Source organism: Barbus barbus (assembly GCF_936440315.1).
Source record: "Barbus barbus genome assembly, chromosome: 32".
In the NCBI taxonomy this organism is placed as follows: Eukaryota; Metazoa; Chordata; class Actinopteri; order Cypriniformes; family Cyprinidae; genus Barbus; species Barbus barbus.
This window is the reverse complement of record NC_136760.1, coordinates 21845908-21861718: the sequence shown is the minus strand read 5'-3', so window position 1 is coordinate 21861718 and position 15811 is coordinate 21845908. Positions and strand designations below refer to the sequence as shown.

The 15811-nt window shown below is 41.4% G+C and overlaps 1 protein-coding gene across 1 annotated transcript in view; it reads left to right on the top strand.

The window, feature by feature from the left end:
* Window positions 1-15811, top strand: part of LOC306852204 (BAH and coiled-coil domain-containing protein 1-like) — a 101303-nt gene that overhangs the window by 69272 nt on the left and 16220 nt on the right. The window contains exons 9-14 of the mRNA XM_079388887.1: window positions 397-593; window positions 1119-1473; window positions 3536-4306; window positions 9177-9334; window positions 9814-9950; window positions 10307-10414. Coding sequence (XP_079245013.1) covers window positions 397-593; window positions 1119-1473; window positions 3536-4306; window positions 9177-9334; window positions 9814-9950; window positions 10307-10414 — 1726 coding nt within the window. The remainder of the gene's footprint in view (window positions 1-396; window positions 594-1118; window positions 1474-3535; window positions 4307-9176; window positions 9335-9813; window positions 9951-10306; window positions 10415-15811) is intronic.

Below are 15811 nucleotides of genomic sequence, written 5' to 3'. Positions count from 1 at the left end.
AGCCAGAGATCAGGCAAGTGTGGCTGGTGAGCTCACTGGTGACCGTCGTTTTGCGTTAATCTGCTGAGGTATGACCAGGCTGACGGTGAGTGTGAGGGACAGACAATGTAAAAAGAAGGCAGTTTGCATTCTCTCTCTGCCTACGGGTTGAGTGAGCTACATGATGAGGAAAGAGATGTGGAAATGTGAGGGGGTTTTTTTGCCCTGGGGACGAAGGATGACTTTTGGAAAGAAAAAAGCGAGTGGAAGAAAAGAGGGACGGAAAAGGAGTGGAATCTTATAGCCGTAAATCAATAGGCCTTCAGAGCGCTAAGTGAGACTTGCCTTGAGGCAAAATAAAAACCTTTGTTCATTCTTTTCTCATTCCTTTCTCTTTCTCTCTCTCGCTCTCTGTAGATGTAATGGAGCAGCAGGGACTGTGGCCCCCTGTTTATGGAGCCCGAGGGCCCGCCTCACACATGCAGCATCCCGCTGTCTATTCCCGCTCCCAGTTTCTACGGCAACAGGAACTTTATGCGCTCCAGCAACATCAGCACCAGCAGCACCGCGCGGCACAGGCGATGGAGCTGGCGCACAGACACAGTCACTCGCAGGTAACACATGAAGGAAAAAGCGCACGTACATTCGGTTAGCCACGTTTTCTCATACCCCTCAAGGTGTTTTCCCAACAGCTATTACTCTACAGAAGCCCGACGTCTTTCAGCAGGCCTACCCAGGGCGCCCAAGGTTGTGAAAGGCCTGTTATTCCTGCTCTCAGAAATTCATAGCAGTTATAGCCAAAGAACGGCCAGTTTTCATTTTCAAAGCACATTTTAATGTTGGAAGTTTTGAAAGAGTGGGATTCTTCTCAGGAACGGGGCAGGATTCAGGCTTTTATCTCACTGCTTTTGTACAAAGAAGTGTACGGTGGACTGTGTCCCTGGTGCATGTCCTTACGCTAGAACCCTGAGATGACTGAATCATAACTAGCTCCATCCTTGTTCCACTATAAATGCATTTCGGTTGTGAGGAAACTGGGAATAATGTTGATATTCATAATATCTGACTTCCCACTGTTGCTGTTATGTGCTGTGTTTTACAGTCTCTGAAGCCCGTTTGTATTTCTTGTGTTTTTCCAGAGGAAACCTGAGGATCCCCCCATCGATCTGGTTGAGGGATCGTCTGAGCTCCGCACGTCCAAGCACACTAAGCTTTTCTCCATTTGCCCCTCCGCTAAACCGCCCCCCTCCTCCTCATCCCCGGGGGGCTGCGCTTCTCGTCTTTCGCCCTGCTGTCGCTCGCCCGCCCCACGGTCCCACCTCAAGAGTACACCCTGCACGCCTTGCCCTGAGCCCAGCCCGGCAGTGGCTGCCCCTCGCTCCCCGGCGCTCAGCCCCCACGCCACCCCCCACCACCTGCCAAAACCTGCAGAGTCCCAGGACAAAAGGGGCGAGGGCCAGCCACCACAGGACTACCCTCATTCCCTGGAGCCTGGTGAGTGGGAAAATGACAGCATTCATGTCTGTTATTTCAGTAAGACGAATGGTGAATGTATTTAGTGTACATACAGGAACAAATATGCATTGCAGAAACCTGTAACTGTAGAAATGTAGTTTCCAACTCACATGGGTATGATTGAAGGAGGACTCATTATATGCCTTGTAAGCTGGGCTCATTAATATTAATTAGGTTTTGTGATGTTTGCACAACTTATTTAATGAAAGGCAAATGCTAGTAAGTTAATGTTAGTGTTAGCCATAACATATCATAGCTGCAAATGCCACTTTTGGGTTCATTCTGCTTGGTCTTAAATTGTCATTTACATGGGTGACTACATTTTTTTGCACCCCACCACAGCAAGTAAAACGAAACCTAAAATATAATGATTATTTATGGGTATGCAGGACACGCTTATGGTCAGTGTATGCCAATAAATTATAGCCAATTGATAATAGGACTTCAGTTCAGTTCCAATTGGTTTAGTAAAACGCAGTCTGTAATAATCATCACATAGAAATCTGTACTTTTGTGAATTTTTTTGTCATTAGACTGACAAAATCATAGATTTTCATCTAATATCAGCCAATATATCAGTTTTTGGCATAAAATATTAATAATTATCAGCATCAGTTTCAGACAAAATTTCCATATAGCCCTGCTTATTTCCCAAAATACTTTCACATGCTTTGAAATTGCTAAAATAATGTTTGCTATGCCCCGTACATGCTTAGTATTTGAATTAGAACGCATTCTAGCATGAGTCGACAATAAAAAGGTAGTGGATTGGTTTATTTGGAGTAATAATCCAGTCTGAACGACAGAATAAACCAAAGAATAGTGCCAACATGCTTCTTATTCCAATGAGTCTGAAAAAACAGCGACTAGAGGAAAGAGGCTGGAACATTTCATTTCATTCTCAAGGTTAGGGTCTTGCCATCGCGTCTGGCTCCACAAACCCCTGGGGGAGAGGGAGTGAGTGAAGGAGAGAGAGAAAAAAAGAAGAGAAGAGATGGCCGAATAGAAAAAAGACCCTGACCACAGGGACAGTGAACAGAAGAGAGAGATATTTTGCTGTAGATAAGATACACAGGGCCTTTGAAGGATTTGTTGCCCTTTGATTACCGAAGACAATCAGCCTGTTAATGTGAATGGAGGTGTAAGCGCTGACTTTTCACTTTGTGTTTGTATCTTTGCACCATTGTATCCATTTGTGACACATTTGTATGTGCAAGAAAGCATAGACGCCGTAGGGAGCGGCTTGTGTAGGTGCGATAGATACAGACAGAAAACAGTAGGGAGGTCAGTGAGACAGCAGACAGGGCCTCTCTTATCCTTCAGAGGTCCTTGAGTGCTGGCTGGCGGAGGGATACGCATTCATCTGGTGGATGGATACCATCAATAATACAGCGCTGAGGTGACAGGGTTGGCTGTGCAATCACACCCAGACACCATGCTGTCATCAATATACCCGGCTATGCTGCAGATCTCATATAGACACACACACAGACACTCTCGCTCTTTCATGCAAGCAACGTTTCCCATGCAATCGTTTTCACTCGCACGGCGGACGAGACGAATACACATTCTCACTTAAAAGACTAATTTATACACAAACATTCCTCCGTGCACTCTTTCTCTCTCTCGCTCACACTGCATCCATAACAACTTGAACATAATTCAATATTCATGGAAAATTCGCTCATGCCTGCACCATAGCCTTTATGGCGCCGGCTCCATTATGTGTGTGAGTTATACTAGATAAACACAGCGAATGGTACACACTGTCGCTAATGCTTCTGTATACAGCATATATATCACCCCTCTATGCACTTCAGCGGCAGGGGGCCATGCCCCTTAACTGACAAGGTCATATTGTGATGTGTATTACAAATGAATGGTAATGGCTTGCTGGTTCGCTGTGCGCTGACGTGTGTTTCAGGAGCAGTTAAATCTTTATGCTTGTAATAGAGTGACTTCAAACAAGGTTGAGGAGCCCAAACCAACATCAGTGTTTATGGAAACACTCAATCAGTTGTATTCCCATTTTTTCCTGTAGATCTCCCTCCTGGCTACACTTACCCTGCCATCGCAATGGGTTACAAAGGTGGCCCCTCCCCTCAAGAAGTCCAATTGGCTGAGCATGCAGACTTGGAGGCGGAGCAAGCGGAACCAGCTGAACCTGCGCCCGAGCCCCACCCCCTTTCTCCCAAAGGGGAGGAGCCTGTGTGCCACACTGGATTGGGTTCTCCTACTAGAACATCCCAGGATGTCGAAGATGTAGAGGAGGAGGGAGGAGTAATAGAAGCAGACGGACAGGTGGATGCCACTCTCTCACAAACTTCTCTTTGCCCAGTTACTGACTCTACCATAGCAGACCCCCATCCGGACAGAGCGACTATGATCCCCAACAGCCAGGCGAGTGGAATACAGAGTCCAGCACCAGCTGAAGACAACAAGGAGCAGGTTGAGGAGCTACGAGACTCAGCTGTGACTTCCACCCAGGATTGTCAGTCTATGGAACTTACCGAGCAGGATCTAGAGAGGACCGCTGAGGATGAACGCACGTCACCCATTGACTCACCCTCGCCACCTTTCTCCCCCTGCCCTGTGCCCTCTGCCCTGGGGAATCAGTACCCTGGTAGCTGCATTTGGAGCTTGGAGCTCCTCATTGCAGCAGCGCTGTGTGCCACTCGAGATGCCCGTATGGCGGCCCCTGTGCCTGTGTCTGGGAATGCAGTGGCCCCAAATTATGGTATAGAGTTACTGAGTGAACTGGCAGAACTGGAGCGATCCCAACAGCAGAGAAACAACACTGAAGAGAACAGAGGTAAAGATAAACATACACATGTGGCCCCCAATATTCATATTACCAGCTGATCAAGGTTTTTTCAATGGCAAATTCTTACTCTGTTTTCATTCTGTGCGCAGTTTTTTCAATGACTTTGAGGGGAATTCTGCTTTTGTAAAGGAATTGGAATAAGACATATTTGGCTAGCAATATTAAGGTTAATCTTGCCCAAATGGCTTGTGTTGCACCAACACAGTTAGCCAGATATTTAAATGAACTTTTACTTAAAAATACTTTTAAACAAAATATTTTTATGAAAAACATTTATAAAGTGATAATGTCAGTGTTTATGCATATGTTTATGTTTTTCATCCAATAATTATCTCAAAAGGACACAAAGTGCTTGAGGTGCCAAAAGACAATCTGAGTTGCACAAGATGATTCCCCAAAAAATAGTTTAGAAATGAACAAAAAGTGCTTAAATGGTCAGCTGTTGCTACTGTTACCTCCTCAGGCAAACAATTTCTGTTCGTGAGAATCTATTTACTGTTCTTATGCCAGATTCTATGCATGTGCAATCTGTTTGTAATACCTAAAACATAGCGTGTCATTGCAATATTGTGTTCTAGCTAATCAAAAGAAATTTACGTCACAAGGGAACTGAAGTAGCAACATATCTTTTCTTACATATTGTGACATACATCCAATTTAAACTGATTATCAAAAAAGAAAAGAAAAATGTACTTAGCACTTAGTTGTGTCCACTGGTTGTTTATTGGATGGATTTAGATCTGAATGTGAGTTTGCAAAGGCCAGAGTAAGACTAAATGATTGGAGAAGTCTGACATACATCAGCAGAGAGAAGACCGTTGTTTCCCCAGAAGATCTAGTTATGAAATTTTTATTAAAAATTCCACTTATGCAAAAATAAACATATGCACGGATGAATTATTCATGGTAAGATCACTAACCAGGATTTAAAATTTCAGAAATTTGTTGAAATATATTTCCACCTAAAAGACCTTTTAAGTATGTGCTTACAAGTACTTTTAAAACCCTCCCAATATTTTGTTGTGGCTCCCTTTGGCCTTAATTATTCGCACCCCGATCTCATTTGCTCACATCCCTCCCAATGTACACCAACACCACATCAACTCCCACGATTTCAGAAGAATGTCCATCTTGTAAGATTTCCAGTACCAACAGGTTTACAAAAGGTGGTTAAAAAGGCAGAGAAACAGCCGTTCTGTTCTTTCTTATCACAATGGAAAGCACACCGAATCACACACATGATTTAATTTCTCATCAGTGATTTGCATGAGCAGTCTTGCAGCGCTGTGATACATGCGGCAGGGGAAGACCACGATGGCTTTCATTTTGCTTTTTCTCTCCTCACAAAAAGAGGTGCAAAAAATAGGGTTTTCAGCCCAGCCAGATATCCAGGCTTTGTGTGAAGGAAAGATAACAAAGCCCCCCCCATACCAATACGTGCAGAGACACACCGAAATGCACACAAATGCTAACGCTCAGCTGACGATCCAGCTTTCCACTTTCATAGGAGCACACACACTCGACTGCGCACAAGCTCACACTTTTGCCTTCTTTTCCTGCCTACAGATCAAATGCTCCCCGGCCTTTTGGGGTTCAGCACTTCCTGTGGGAGAGACTAAGATGGAGCGCTGAGGAGGGGGCCGTGTTTTTAAAGGGCTTTAGCCTGTCTTAAAAGGCAGCTCTAATGATAGCTAGTTCCCCCCGGGTCCGCCGTATTGGACTGTGTCCACTCAATCATCCTGAGGGACGGCTCCCCTGCCCCTGCTCCTCAAACCTGTTTGATCACTTTTATAAGCCTCATTTTAGATGGAAAAAAGCCTTGGCGCTTTCCCACAGCTTTCTGACTCCCTCAGTGTGAAGTTGATGAAATAGTAAAAACAGCTGATCTTTTTCCTCTCAGGACGACAGCGTTTTTGTTGGCTAATTAGGCCCCATTGTTGTGAGCGCTGTTTTAAAGGCTTGTTGCTTTTCAGGGGACCGTTTAGGGTCTCCCTGCCAAAGGATGTTTTTATTTACGCCAGCATCCTCTAGCAGCTGAGAAATCCCCAATGCTCACACTGCGCAGGGAAAAAAATCTAACCGCATTTGGCGGCATGTGTCGTTTTCGCTGTTTGTGTGTGTGTTTTCCACCCATATTAAAATAGGGATGTAATCTGCTGTGTAATTCTTGTCTAAGCAAGCTGCACTAAAGGGACTAATAAGAGAATCAGATGAAGCTCTTTGCAGCGGGGAAGAAGTCATCAATAAACACATCCGCCGCTGAATTATTAAAGAACTGGAGGTGAGGCGGCCGTGCGGGCTGTCAGGACCCGGTCTCTCACCGGCTAAAGATTTCATATGCGATTGGGTTTACTCTTCAGTGATTTACAGATTTGATTTCAAGCATTCTTATCTATGGCAGAAGTCTCAGGCGAACATTCCTTGCAGTGTTATGGGCATTGTGAAGTACGGACAGATAACATGTGATAAAATTATATAGATTTTGAGAGGTTCTTTGAAGTATTGTTGATAGTTGTTATTGATTGCTCAGTGATACCACATCGTTCCCGCTCTTTTTTTCCACAGATCTCTAGGCTAAATGTTCTCAGAGAGCGTTATCTGTCTTCTCTCCTTCCCTCTCTCATTTTCATTTCTTTTTTGGGCCTCAGATTTTCCATCCCACTTGTACGTCTTGCTTTCATGCTATCACTCTATCCATGTGCCGTTTCGTGGCTCTGGTCCCCACCGGCCTCGTTACGGCAAGCCGATGGGCATCGATTTAAAAAAGACCACCACAGGGCTAAAAGTGGCACAATGATTTCAGCTAGGTTGGAAACCGAAGACCCTCCCAGACCACCATAATCCAGTCTTCCTCATCTGGTCTTTCTTTCTTTTTTTCTTTCGGTTCACTTGTCTCTTTCACTTTCCGTTTCAGCTGAGAGATTTCCTTCATGCGGCTATAATTCTTTTAAAGCCTGTACAACTTGTCTTTCAAATTTCTCCCTCTTCCTCTGATTTTAAGTGAATCTCACCGAATTTGTCATGAACTTGTCCAGGTCACATTACAGTCCCAAAAAAAGAGAAGAAATGTATTATTGTTTTCATTTATTTAAAAAATATATTGTTCATTTAGTTACAATTTAATTTATAAAATTAAGCTTATTTTAGGACCGTTTTAAAAACATGATACATTTTACCTTATTTTCATGACAATTAAAAACATTTTCCATCAGTTCTCATTACTCTAATGCTGAAAGGATACCCTGATGATATACAGTAATTTATCATTACCATATATCACTGTTTATGATTAGAATCACCATTGAGAATAATGGGAAAAACATGAAGTGTGAAACCTTGTGATACAGAGAATTTGTGGTAAAATGTGCTTAATTGTCATGAAAAAACATCTTAATGGGTCTTTCTTTGTAAACATTCTAGACAGATTTATTGTTGTTTTCAACATTTTGTGGCTTAAACGCACCACATGTTAAAATTATCTCAAGACACCTGATCCTAATGATCTTAAAAATAGGCTTTTTTTTTTTTTTTTAATGCAAAACACATTTTTGTCTTTTAATATTTCTGATAAAATGTTCTCTGACAGTTTTTGTGAGATTTACAGTTTTCTCCCCCATCTTCTCCTCTCCTCTCGTTTGGTTTTGATCTCCTCCTGCTCTTTGCTCTCTGCCCTCTGCGCGCAGGTCTGCTCGTGCACCATGCATTTCCCCTCGGAGGAGAAAATTGGATTCTTTCCATGTTAGTAATGAGGGGATGTTTGCGAATAAATAGATAGCTCAATAAACACTTTACTTCTTATTGCCTGTCTCCCCTCCCTCCCTCTTTCCCCCCTTATTCAGTCTCTCTCCTCGCCGATCCCATACTGTGCCCCTGCCTTGCTGTGACGCAACAAAATAGCGAGCCGTGGACACCCGCTAACACAGACACAGCCACTCACAAATACACACTCGTGCAGTCTTCCCAGTATCCCCAGGCCAGCTTTGGCTGTCATGAATATTCAAGCCTCATTGGCTGAGTGGAGACTGAGCATGTGGCCTGCCCTAATGACAGTGATAAATGTTGAGAATTCGCCCCTTCTTCTTCTCTCTCTTTCTCCCTCTCTCTCTCTTTCTCTCTGTAACATGGCTCCTGGCATCTAAGCCTCATGTACAGAGATAAGCTCTCTGGTTAATAGCTATCATCATTGCTCATTCAGCCTCTGAAATCACAAAGTGCTGTCAGGAAACAGCGGCGTGCTTAGAGGCGGCTTTGTACCGTTTCAGGCTTTCCTCTTTCTCTCTCTCTCTTCGACTCTTTTTATTTTTGCTCCTTTACAGGTTTTTCAGCTTGCATCTTCTGGGACAGGCTGGATGTCTGTTTTGCTAGGTCACTTTTGAATATACATGGAGAGACAGAGGCCTCTGTTTACTCCTGATATTAACATCTGTCTCCAGTGATTTTCACTAAATACACATGTAAACAGGGTCTATCCCTTAAACCACATTTGAAAAGGGTAACCCCCCCCCCCCCCCCCCCCCAAAAAAAAAAAAAAAAACACGTGACCATGTTCTAATGCATCTCAGACAACAATGATCAATTGGTCAATTGATAGTTCAACCAAAAGTGCACATTCTGGCATTGTTTACTCAACCGCATAACTGACTTTCTTTTGTGGAACACAAAAGATATTTTGAAAAAAAAATTATTTTGTCCAGTGAAAGTCACTGTTAACTAAAATGATAAAAATTTCCTACTAGAAACAGGATCGGACATCCCATCCTAGATGGATGTCTCCCTGTATATTCTTCTTTTATGCCATTGTAAGGTCAGATGATGTGATTTCTCCTTCAGTTCTTTTATTTCTTCACATTCTGTGCAGAAGACGACATGTTGACCTTTGACCTTCAAAGTTTGGCCACCCTAGCTGCTGCCCGCGCCTTGGAACTGGTTCCACCCATACCAGTAGACTCAACTCCACCCCTTCGCAGAATCCTCAATCTGCGCAGGAAGTGCAAGTGGATGCCACGTCCCGAACCGGTAAACGTAACTCGTGATTATTTATTAACATTTATGTATTTGTAATTTTTTTCATTTATTTACGGAACACAACATGTGGCAACAATTTTCCCATACTTAAAATGAGACTCATAAACCAGCTGTTTTCAACAAAAGAAAAGCTCTAATGGCTCCCTGCTTTTTTCTGCCAACACAAAAAATGACAATTTTTATCAGAAAAATCGTAATTCGATTATTTTCTAATATCAGTTTGTTTCTTACACAAATGGTTTGGTTTCATAAGACTTGAAATATAATGCATGAGTCATATGGATCCATTTTAAAGATCATTTTTTAAAGATCAATCACCGTATCCTTTCACTGCATGGAAAAGAGTATTGTGAACATTATCCAAAATATCTCCGTTTGTGTTCTGCGGAAGAAAGACAATCATACAAAGCAGCATAATGTTGAATGTCAGAAACTGTAAACTCACTGGAGATTATTGGTTCCATGTGTAGGTGTGTCCTGTTAAGGGTACCATGGAAACGCTGGACCGGGAGGAGCTAGCGATGCGTGTGCGGCTGGCAGAACTGCAGCGGCGTTACAAGGAAAAACAGAGGGAGCTGGCCAAGCTACAGAGAAAACATGACCACCAGTGAGCAAACTACAGACCACTTTCACAAATACAAACCCTCCACATATAAATGCACTCTGCACACCTTTCAAAACCCATTTACACACATGCGCGGAGAGATCGTACTCTCTTCGATCCTCCAGCACATAAACTATCACAGTCTCTCTCCAGCTCTTTCTCTGTCCCCTCGCAACGCTCTGCTGAGACCACCCAGTGTGTGCTGAGCCCTCTTTGCATAAGCCTGAGCTGTGCTTAAGTCTTTCCTCTAGTCCACTCTCACAATTAGGATGGCTTAGTGTTTCGTTCCATGCAGCATCGTTAATGTGAATTAGAGTGATTGACAGGCTGTGTGTGTGCGCGTGTTTGTGTGTTTACAGGAAAGAAGAGACCTCACGCAGTCCGGCTCGTCGAGGACCTGGGAGGCCAAGGAAGCGCAAGTCCACGTCAGCACCCCCAATCCCCACAGATGCCCCTAAAAAAGTCAAGTGAGTGTTTCCTTGTGTACTAGTTTCACTGTACTTACAGTTTCTGTGTTTTTGAAGGCCAAATTCCTGAAATGCAGTACAAATGACTTGCAGAAACCGTCCTTGATAGAAGAAAGGTTCATGATTTTGTTGTAATTAAATTTAATGATATCTCAAACTATGCTGTTGTATTTCTAAGAAGTCAGACTCATGATTTTACTCTAGCAAAATGAAAAAAAAAAAAAAAAAAAATTTAAAGTGACATCTAAAATTTTAAGGGACATATCTAATTTAAAGTGACATATCTTGGGCCATATCTAGGGTTGACAATAGGATATATACACCTTAGCAGCTGTATATAATGTACAGTATATACAGAGCTGAGAAGTAACTGATTACATGTAATCAGGATTACATAATCAGGATTAAAATTCCGAAAATTATTTATATCCGAAAATTATTATTATTATTCCGAAAGTATTTGTAATTAGATTAAATTACATTTTAAAGTACTTGTAATTAGATTAGTTACTTTTTAATTGATTACTTGATTCCATATATTCACACAATAGCAATAAATTATTTATAATTTAAGTCTCCCTAATTATTTTTCATTTTTTAAATTGTCCTTTCTAAAATGCCTGCATGACATGCATTTTTTAGTAAGTGTTTTAAGTTATTTTAAAAAGATTTCTTTTAATTTTAAATTTTTATGACTTGATTAATCATTAGCTTTTCATACAAACTCCCTGCAATTCCTTCACGAACCCCAGTTTGGGAAACCTTGACATAATGTAATGCTTAATTCACTTTATGCTGTTAATAACAACAAATGGAATATATTTTCTTTGAATTTTAATATCAGTAGTACAATATTATCCTGTTTAAATCAGTGTGATAAACGAGTTACGTTAAAAGTAATCTAAAAGTAAACAAAAAGTACTCTGACTATATTACCTGAAATGTGTAATCTAACGGATTACATTAGATAATCCACATAACGGATTTAATGTCATTTGGAATCAGTAATGGACTACAATTCGTAAGTAATCTACTCAGCTCTCTCTCTCTCTCTCTCTCTCTCTCTCTCTCTATATATATATATATATATATATATATATACACATGTCACAATACAGAATAAAAATCTGTCACTACTTTCATTGCTCTAATTATAATTAGCCTCATGTAAGTGCTGTATAAGTATATAGGAGGTTCTCACAAGTATAGGTGTATGAGTTGTGTGTGTACATTTAAAATCGTATAATCCTGCAGTGCAGTAAATAAAGTGTTATTGTTCTATTGCTCTTTTATAGTAATAACGAAAATGTTCTTCCACAGTTTCTAGAGGAAGAGAGTTGGGATTAAATTAGCACTTTACTGTGACCAGTATTAAACCTAGCTCAGGAAACAATTCCTTACCTGTCGCCAAACGCTTCACATGCATTAATAACAGTCTAGATAGGAGATGTTTTGAAAGATTATGTTTGTGAACTCATTTTGTACGTGCATGTGCAATCCGACGCTACCATGTATTATGAGTGTGTATGTAAATAAGTCTAGAAGGCTCCTATCAGTTCATACAAGGCAGACTAAGTACTTAATCAGTGCAAAGAGCCGTCATTAATCATATTTACAACTTCCATTGATTATCTACAAGTGTTGCGACTCCCTTCTAACCCATGACGCGTCTGCGATATTAATTTGATAAAGCGCAGAGACCAATTGCCTGCACCAAGTCAGGGCTTTAAGTTATCACTCTGATGGATGAGCGTTTTCCCCTGAGATACACCTCTGTTTATGCCAGGCCTTAGACATTTTGATAAACTCGGTCAAATCAAGTTTACCCTACCTGATTAACAAAACTCCCATTTTATTACTAGTCTGGTTGATTAGCAGCGTGCTAATGAAAAGCAGGAGCCAGATCTTAATTACACATGCTATACCCAGTGCACATTTATCCCTGTCGTTAATAAAGCTCTCCTGCCAAATAAAACAAATGGCAACTTCCCGCCACTAAAATTTAACCGAGTCATAAAAAGCATTTTTTAGAGTCCCTTTAGGGAATGGCAGAGAGAAGCCGAGGTTTGACTTTCTCATCATGGTTTACGTCAGTTTGATGGCAGACATGAATTGTTGAGCAATTGAACAGTAACATTTATTGTAGTGTTTGTCAGCATTATTGGATTTGAGGTTGTGTTGGTATGTGGGTTTTTTTTCCACGTCTCATTCCCCTCATGCATTTGTGTACTAAAAAGTGTGACATCCTTTGGCGTCGGGCCAAATCTGTTTGAGGTCAATGTTCATTAGACAAGGTTAAGGGTGTTGACGGGTCGTTGAGGCATTGCCAAGAGGATCAAATCCCATCTGAGCGTGAGGAACGGGCTTGTCATGTGATGTGTGTGTGTGCACGCTGGGCCTTTTGCCCCAGTGCATCCTGGGACCATGAGTTGGATACCTGCACAGTCTGCAGATTTTGGACTGGACAACTCTGTGTCTGAATATGCTTGGTTTTCTTTGATGCACACTTTACTGTCCCAAGAGGCCATGGGAGTACACTTGTTTGACTTTGACTTTTCTAGGAAAAAAATATCTAAAAATTAAAAAAAAAAAACAATACAAAATGCAAAAACAAATTTACTTAAATACAAAGTCTACATAAACATAGGCAGGGTCAAAACATTGGCAAACAAGTATGGCAAGGGCAAGACACCGAGTAAGCCTAGGGCAAGCGTGGGTCTTTGATCGGCGAACGATATCCAGAGGGCTTGAGAAGAGGGGTAGTCCAATAACCTGAGCAATAATCCAAATGAGGTATAAACAGAGTCCGAACAGCGAGACAAGGGTTAATCCAAGATACGCGGGCAGGAATCAGGAAACGTGGCTATAAACAAAAACTAAACTTAGACTTAGAAAACACGGAAGTGCTCCGTAATGTAGCTATCACTAGGAGAGCGATAAACGCTAGACAATACTGGAACTAAATAAACACAGAATGGGTCGGTAAAACAGCAGTCACTAGGAGAGTGATAAATGCAGAATAATACTTGGCGATCTATGAAAGGAAGTCCATGGTTTAAGTAGGGTGTGTGATTGTGTGATAGTTCTCATGTGTGAGCCTGTGATTGAGACAGCTGGGTGTACTTAGTGCAATCAGCTGTGTATGTGCAATCACTGCAATGGATGATGGGAAATGCAGTCCAGTGTAATGTGAGGTGTAAGAGTCAATATGATGGAGAGGTGACCTCTTGTGGCAGTCGGACAAAAGACCACGAACCGAATTCGTGACATCTATCTTGAATATAAGTGTATTTTTTTTTTACTTTTTGAATTGCTTGTTAGTGCAGACAAAATACATGTACATTAAAGATACCTTCACTGAAAAACAAGTCACATATCTTAAGCAACACCGCTTAAGATATGTGACTTGTTTTTCAGTGAAGGTAATCACTGAAATCATATCTTCTCAGGCAAATTTATCTTGTTCAAAGATTTTTTCATATTTTAACTCAAATTAGACAAAAGTGTATTGTGTTTGTTTTTTTTGCAAAATTATAGAATATTTTAATGGTCGTTATGTAGGTTCTTCATCAAATGCAGTGCACTTAATCCAATAATCCTGAAAAAAAAATTAAATGTTAAGCAGCACAAATGTTTTCAACACTGGTATAAGAAGATATGTTTCTTAAGCATCAAATCAGCATATTAGAACGATTTCTGAATGAGCATGGGACACTTAAGACTGGAGTGATGAGGTAGGAATAAATTACATTTTAAAATATATTAAAATAGAATCAGTTATTTTTAAGTTGCAATAATATTCTCACAAAATTTTGCTGTATTTTACTGTATTTTTCATCAAACAAATGCAGCCTTGTTGAGCATAAGATACTTAAAAAAAAAAATCATACCAAATTTTAAATGGTATTGTACTTTAGCTACAAAATATATTAGGACACTGTTTAAATATTATTGCATTAGCTATCACATAAAACCAAGTGACATTTATTTTAAGGAGGTGAAAAATAGCAAAAGTACACATTTTACCCAAGTGTTTTGGGTTAGACCAAAATCAGACGGTTTCCTGCATATGAAAACTCAGCAGAATGCTCATATGCTGGGATTTATCCAGATATATATACATTTGCCGGACGGAATGGCTGAGGGTTTTTAGATGGTAAAAAATAGCAACATACAGCATCTTTTTCAGTTCCTAGAATTTGATTATTGGACTGTGAAGGAGACCATGGAAGGAACACGCACACACACACATGACTGTTTTCTCCTGCTCTTTTTGGCTGTCTTCCTCTTCTCTTTTCTCTCTCTCTTCTTGATGATTGTGTCTTGCTAATCAATGCCCTTCTCTGAATAGCATTACTGTGTAATCCTGACCTCTCTGAGGGGAAGGGGTTTGTAATTAGAGGACTGTGAATTCTCCTACCAGCATACTCGCTCAAGTACACACACACATACACACACACACACACACACACTCTCAACAGCAGGAATGTGACATGGACTAGAGGGCACAAGGACTAGAGGGGCCTTTCGGGGTCAGGAGGTCAGAAGGTCGCCTTTGGGTGGCGACAGGCAGAGCAGAGAGGAGGGCGAGGGGCTGTCAGCTCTGCTCTTTAATAGACGCCCATGCCACAGTCCTCATCAACCCGAAGCAACCGCACACCAAACCCTGCCTTGGACCTGGTGTCGGGTTACTAATCAGGTTTCCACGGTTACCTGGTCTCCTGGGCCTTGGGGGTTTTAGAGACTCTGTGGCATTTAAATGCAGTAGAAGTGAATCGGAGATACACACGGTCAGGGAGAAAATACCTCCCTGCTACAGAACAAAGCTTTATTCTTTGTTTTGACGAAAACAGGGCCTTTAGTAAGGCCCTTAACGACTTCATAAGGCCGTAGTTGAGGACCTGTAGATAGATGTACTTGTGGCACAAGGAGGAGAAAGGGAAGTGCACTCAACACTCTCTTTACTCTGTTTAGAGCTGAACAGTTTACTCTTGGTAATGCGTTTGTTCTTTAAGATATTTCCTACAGTTCCACTCAGTTTTGTGCTCAGTGCAATGTCTTCCCAAAAAACAATAATTCATCTCCAGGTGTGTTTTGAAGGGGCATTTGGAATAGGGATTATGGGTGATAATATGATGTTTTTGGATGAATTTATTAGATGCAGATGTGGAGAATGAGGCGTAGACGGGCATGTTCATGTTGCATGTGGTGGCAGGTCGATAGAGGTTAGTGTCCATTGATCCAGCTCCGGTTAGTCGAGTGACTCCCGCTGGACTGCTCTCTCTCTTTCTCTTCTTTCTTTCACTTCACTACATCAGTGTCCACTTTGATCTTGAGCCATTTCTCTTTCTCTAGAGTATCGTTTGTGTGTTCTTCTGGCTTTTCTTTCTTTTCTGG